Raw genomic sequence first — 6,958 nt, 5'->3', positions numbered from 1 at the left:
GCAAGACACCTCATCCCTGAATGCTGCTATGCCTATGTTAATTAGTCACCTTGTGGACTGTTGGCTTTGACTGAAGTGGCAGCGCGATGCTTTGTTTTCTTTCTTCCCTCTTTAGATAAACCCTAATCATTTTTTATGAGATCAGAAAATCAACTTCCCCACACCACTGAACTGAGGACTAAAACTGTCATTGGCAGCGTGGAGTTGGGAGATAAAGTCAACTGCTCATTGCTTCTGACTAAACGGGTAACTGCAATACTAGCAACACATTGGTAATACTTATTATTTTTTGGAATTAGGAAAATAATTTCATGAAGCCACAAAATCCTATCACAAGGAAGTCTTGTAGAGACTTGTGAAATAATTTAGGCAAAAACCAAACCAAACCAAGCAATCAAAACTATCCACCTGTAGAGGCTTGAGCGGTGTTGTCTGCCAAAGTGTTACACAGTAAGTGGAAGCTAGTAATAACACATAAAGATTCATGAAATTGTTCTACATTGGTGCCAACACTCTGACATAAAATGCTGATTCTTACAAATCGTCTGAAATAAAAGATGATATGATTTCCACTCTTGGTGAACATGCCTTCTAAGTTCTTTTAAGTGGTTTATGAACATTTAACTAAAGCATAATTATCTTGGCGAATATTGTAAAATATGCTATTTATAATCCCAGTGTTTAACAAATTACTTCATGATTAGCCCTTTGCAAATACTTAGCCTTCTAGTTTATATTTTACAATATCATTTCATACTATGAAGAATCAACTAATAGTTTCAATTCATATTGAATTGAATCTATTCATAAATTTAATCATTCATAAATAACCTTCAGCAGAAATATGAGCATTGTAGCTTGTACTTTGTCAGTGAGAAATTAAAACATTTTGTAATTTTATGGCGATTAAACATTTTTTGCAGAAAATATTTAGATGAAATATCAAAACCAGAAAACCTAAATATGCTGTTCTATAGATTTTTATAGGTTTGATTCTGTTATCATCATATATCTAAGTATGAAAATCCTGTTTAGGGCTAGTCAGTCAATTTAGGAGCTACTTTTCTACTCACTATCATGGGAAACACACAATAACTTTTAACTTGTTTATATATTTAAAAAATATTTTACACGTTTTGCATGCATGTATCTGTGTACTTCATAGTACCTTAGAAGCTGGAAGATGGCACTTGGTCTTGTGGAGAGGGATTTCTAGATGGCTATGAGTCGTGATGTGGGTTATGGGCATTGAATGTAGGTCCTCTGAAGAGCAGCAAGTGCTGTTAACTGGTGAGCCCTCTCTCTAGCCCCAGTTTGCTTATACCTTTACGGCTGCCAGTGAGTTGGGAACCAAGTGTTTTTCCTGGTGATGCAATGACTACATCTGTTCTTCTTCTGAATTCCATGAACCATCTTAAATGGTCTAAGCAGTTATTACTAACCATCTGTCATGCTACCATTGAGCACATTCAATGTTTATTACCCCCCCCAAAAAAATGTTAGCCTCATATAACATGGATACTGAGTCACTAGGAATGAGCATTCAAGGACAAGCTTGAAACAATGAAAAAAGAGAAACACTTAGCAGTGGAATAGAAGATACAAAGAAAAAGCAAATGATAAATTTGGAACAGAAAAAAATACAATTGTAGGATTAGTGAATCTGAGACTAGATCACTAGAAATTACATAATCTGAATAACAGGGAAGAAAAGCTAATTAAGTTGTTAGTTCTACAACAAACCATCTACCACTGGGTCACTGTAGTTATAAAATGAAGAGAAATGGTCAGGCTGAGGAAGCATTTGAAGAAATAATGGATGAAATTTTCCTAAATTTGTGTGTGTGTGTGGGGGGGGAACTGAAATGCTCAAATTTAAGAACTCAGAAAGCTCCATCTAGAATAAACTGAGGATCTCCAGGCCAAGATACATTATAACCCACCCTTTAAAAACAAACAAAACAAAAAACCCCACAAAAACATAAATAAATAAAAATAAAAATATTTTGAAAGCAGTGAGACAGAAATAAAAATTATTGGCAAGGACCTTAAATTTTTTATTATTGTTTCTACTTTTTAACTGAACTCAGGTCATCTAAGTAGCAGGACATTTACTAGACAGAAAACATTGTGCCAGGCATCTGAGGGCTACCTGTCAATCTTGCTCCTCTGACTGCAGCATAACAGGTATTCTCTCTCCAAGCAATGGAATGACTTGTACAACTGGAAAAAATCGGAACTTGAGAACAAATGAACAAACCAACCAGAAAATTGTAATTGTTGACTCCTAGATGGGCTTTAGCTCTGCAAATTTTGTGAAATTAATCTGAAAATGTTAGCGTATATAGATATCATTTAGGAAAAAACAATCAAAAGCATTTATCAGATTCTCGACGGCACCGATAATTATGGTCTATGAGAAGGCTTCCTGTGTCATTTTGCGTGGTTGTTTACGTGTGCACATAGGGAGGGCAGAGCACTGGCTTTTCTTCAGTTGCTCTCATTTTTGGATCCTGGGACTCTCACTGAACTTAGTACTCAAAAATGAATTAGCTAAAGCACCTACCCAGCAGGCCCCAGGGCTCCGCCTGTGTCTGTAGCAGCTCCAGGGTAAGGATTTCTGCATGTGCTGCAGCACCGGGTTTTTATGTGGGTATTTGTTCTTTATGCTTGGACGACAATCAGTATTATCAATGAAGCCATCTCCCCAGCCTGGGTTTCTGTTTTTAGTCAATGTGTTGTCTTCTTTTTATTATATTAAACAATAATTATTTAGTAGTATGTCAGAGGTTGGGAATGTGCCCATGTATCATGAAACATGTATGGAGACAATGTTGTCACTGTGGGAGTTGGTTCTCTCCTACTACGTGGATACTGAGGATCCAGCTCAGGTCATTAGTAAATGCAAGCAACTCTAGCCACTGAATAATCTCCTTGGCCCAGTGATGCTATTTTTAGAAAGCACCCCCTCACCCTCAACACACACACACACACACACACACACACATACACCCCTCTGCTTTTAAGGATAAAATAGGAAATGGCAGGTTTTTAAAACATTCTTTGGAGTACTTTTGGAAACACACTGTCAGTAAAGACTGTTTTCGTATAGTCTTATTTTAAATATGCTAAAAATAATACCTGGAGGTAACTAGATGACTTAAAATACGCTTCACATTAGCTTTTTCCATCCTGGTGAAGAGCTAAGACTTGTCAGGGCGAGAGAGCTGCCTTGAAACAAGCTCCAGTGAGCCAGTGCACAGAGACAACTGTAACGTCACTGCGGTCGTTCCTTTCTCCTGAGCATGCTCCAACAAGCTTTATTAACTGCCGGTGTACCCAAATAAAGACTGTCGGCGTCTTCTCTGGTGAAAAATAAAATACCTTCAAAACTAGTAAACCTATCTGGTTTCCACATCTCTGTAGCATAAGTACTTCTCACTACCTTTTAATTGTTAACCATAACTCTCACGCAAGCCACATCCATTCAATTGGAGAAAGGCTCTATATTCTGGGTTTTATTTGCCACAGACTGTTTCCTGACAGAATTTGTCAAGGCTCTTAAGGTTATCAGGAGAGCTAGAGATTGGTCAATGTACTTTTGGGAACAACTTGATTATCTACTTTCATTGAAAACACAGATTGGTTTGATTTACTGAGACCATTTCATTCTAGCCGAATCTTCTCAATCAAATAAAGGCCTGAAGATTCCTTGCCAAGCAGGCAACTTCAGGCCCCATTCTCCCTACTGCTATGCCATACAGACAGACTTAGGAATTGAAATTTTGTTAGAATAGAAGGACCTGATGTGATTCTTGAGTTCTAACAGACTTGAGCAGTTTTCTCTTCAACCTATAATAACATGCAAAACACAGATTTTAACCCAAATATTTGTTCAGGGTTCAACAATGTGAATTTAAAATCTTGGTAATTTGTTGGCTATGGGACTCTTTAAATTACTATGGCAAAGAAGATGCTTCCATTTATTTAGCTGGTATACAAACCAATACAGGCCAATATACTTCCTTTTGTATATGTAGATTTTTCTAGTAGAGGCCTCTCCTACCTCAAAGATGGTCATTTTTCACCCACTGTGATCTCTTTATTTATCTTATACATAACTCATCCACACACAGATACAAGGACACTGAAATAGACAGATTAACTTATGGCATGATGGATATGTATTCAATACAGTACTTCTCACAAAGAAGATGCCACTCAATGTAAAGTTATTTTTTTAAACAAATCTTTTCTCCATTTTAGTATTAGATATCTTGAGTACATTTTAGTTAATTTTTTTCTCAGACATAAAAGTTTCAATTTTTGGCTATTTAATATCTAAGTTCAATATCAAATAGAAAGATAAAACAGAACAACAACAAAAATATGGAGAAAAAGTTTCCCGCAGAATTCAAGAGGCAGTGATTAATACAGCAACAATGTTGATTTACTAGAGTCTGAGCAAATACTTCCTTCTTCCAATTTCATGTGCTTTAACAATTTAGAAAGTATGAAATAATACTTCTGCAAATTGAAGCCCTCTTTGGCCGCCTTCCTAAGCAGCAAATACAAAGTATAGGCCATGTTATTAGCGCAGGCACTCTTCATTGTAAAAGCCCCCACTCCCACCCCACCCCATCTCCTCCCATCTTATGAGAAACAAGACTGTGAAACCATCCTCTTAACTGCAGCCTTCTTGCTGGGAACAGGAGAGATCAAACCTTAGGTTTGGCCTCCATAGCACAATGGTTTTCAGTGTGGTCAGGGTGAAGTCTAATTCAGAAGAGTCCTTCAAAGTCACATCTGTCCGTTTCGCTTTCTTGCGTATATCCCCAAGCAAGCACAGATGCCTGTAACGCTGAGAACCACACCTAACAAGAGTGCAATTGCATCCCCAGCTTCTACTGCCTCAACAACAGGCAGAAGCAAGAGCAGTGAAGTAAACACTAAAATCAATTGTGTTGAAACTGAATTCATGATGTGGGGATCTTGAGGGCTGAACTTTCCTAGAAATTAAACATGGAAACAAAAGAAGTGTTAAAAAGCCACAATGTTTGGAATGACAATATAAATACACAGCGATTTTTTAAACTGGAGTTTGTAAATCATTTCCGAGTTTGTCATTTTACATATGACAATGCTGTCCTTAAAGACAGTCATTTTAGATTAATCTCATGACAAACCCCTGGCTCTGGCAATTCCAACAGGAAACACATCAAGCAAAGTGAAACTTGATGGCGGCCCATTATTAGGAAAAGAGAAAAAAAGACACGTGACACTTGTAAATGTAAAATACCCTAACAAGTAAAAATCACTTTTTAGCATGTCTCCTATGTAGAAAATTTAGACAAATTTGATAAAAGTCAAACAGCACAAAACGTAAGTCTGTGAATTAATAAAACTTACCCAAACAAGGGTGTACATAAAATTCTACCCGAAGTGAAACAGTCCCTCCTTGGAGCTCCGGCTGCCGAGGCTAAGAGGTTACCAGTGACACTCCTATCGGAGTGGGGAACAGAATTTAAACATTATTTTAGAGAGGACGCTACAATCAGTGAGGAACGGGTGCAAGGGCAGAAACGGGTAATGAGAACAGAAACCACTCCAAACAGTTCGTTCAAAAAGAGATTACTAAATTTAAAGTTAGTTCCCCACACAGAGGACTCTACACGAAATCGAGCCGAGAAGCAAATTCTCCCCATAGTTCACATGAAGATCTGGAAAGGAATTGTTCGTTTGCCCTGGGAGAGCTCAAATCTGCACCGTTTTACAACTACACTCGGATAATAAAACAGGGAATCCCGGGGAGCGGAGTTTGTACCCTACCTGACCGGAAAGCAGCCATTACAGGAATGGCGGGCAAGGCAGCGTCGCCAGACTACATTTCCCACAATCCCCGCTGCCTACTCCCGTCATGCATGGCTCTTATCGCTGGCTGGGGAGCAAGACACCCCGGAGGAAAAGCCGTGAGCTGTGTGGCTTAACCCACAGCGCCCTTCTGTTTTACTGTAAGTGAGAGATTGAGTGCTTGTTTAAGAAAAGGTTTAGTGAATTCGTTGTAAGACTCATGAAACAACAGCACGCCTTTTCTGCCCTTTACACGATTCCTAGAAGCGTAAATATATCTTTTTGGTACTCTGAAAGGAGGAGGTAACTGGGAGAGGTAGCTGAGTAGAGTCATCTGTTTGGGATGCTTTCAAATCAGGGCCCTTCCAGCATATCTGCAGCAGAAAAATCAAAAAAAAAAAAAATCCCTATCCTCGTATTCCAAATGTGCTTAATGGCATTTGCTAATGAGAGAGAGAGAGAGAGAGAGAGAGAGAGAGAGAGAGAGAGAGAGAGAGAGACCGAGACCGAGACCGAGACCCCAAAGGGGGAATATGCTTAATCAGAAACTTTGGAAAATATTGAATCATTTTTGGTCTAAAACAAGTTTAGTAAATATGATTTCAGCCCTAAACCAGATCCTTTCTGAAATCGAGTTTATGTCTCTCAGAATAGTCACTCTCAAATGCCCGCCCCCCAATATTTTAAGATGTCAAATTAGTACTTTAAGCATTATTAATTTGCACCTGCAGCATTAGCTTTGGAAGATTCTTGAAGTCTGTTATCTGTGATGTCCTTATAAATGTTTCTAGTCTTCTGGCCCGAACACTTTCATACTCAGTGACAAACTGTCGCCTTCCAATTGTTAATTAGTAATGATGCAGAGTTAGAGGTGACTGAGCTCCCCTGGTAAAAACCATGCAAATACAGTGGATACATTCAGGTCAGTGTTCTAACCAAGCATGTATTCTTGCATTGTGGGACCCCCTTTCAAACTCAGTTATATCTTCCTTTAGGCAGCAAAGATTTATACTTCTGGTTCCCGTTACACACCTGGCAGGTGCTTTAGGAACATTAATTAATAACATTCATTTGATTAAATAAATATGCCAAGATTTTGCAGGAGACC

At 38.4% G+C, this 6,958-nt stretch overlaps 1 protein-coding gene across 1 annotated transcript; it reads right to left on the bottom strand.

The window, feature by feature from the left end:
• Positions 1-1,837: 1,837 nt before the first annotated feature.
• On the bottom strand, positions 1,838-5,899 carry Smim30 (small integral membrane protein 30). The gene is made up of 3 exons (XM_057754628.1): positions 5,830-5,899; positions 5,410-5,502; positions 1,838-5,009 (listed from the first exon to the last, which is right to left on the bottom strand). Exon 3 carries the CDS (start codon positions 4,978-4,980, stop codon positions 4,801-4,803), a length of 180 nt encoding a protein of 59 aa, XP_057610611.1. The 5' UTR covers positions 4,981-5,009; positions 5,410-5,502; positions 5,830-5,899; the 3' UTR covers positions 1,838-4,800.
• Positions 5,900-6,958: the final 1,059 nt, after the last annotated feature.

This window comes from Chionomys nivalis, chromosome 1 (genome assembly GCF_950005125.1).
Source record: "Chionomys nivalis chromosome 1, mChiNiv1.1, whole genome shotgun sequence".
Lineage (NCBI taxonomy): Eukaryota > Metazoa > Chordata > Mammalia > Rodentia > Cricetidae > Chionomys > Chionomys nivalis.
This window is presented reverse-complemented; position numbering and strand designations above follow the sequence as displayed.

Excerpts from the sequence above, each read along its gene's own strand:
- Smim30 (XM_057754628.1), bottom strand. The coding sequence starts at position 4,980 with ATGAATTCAGTTTCAACACAATTGATTTTAGTGTTTACTTCACTGCTC.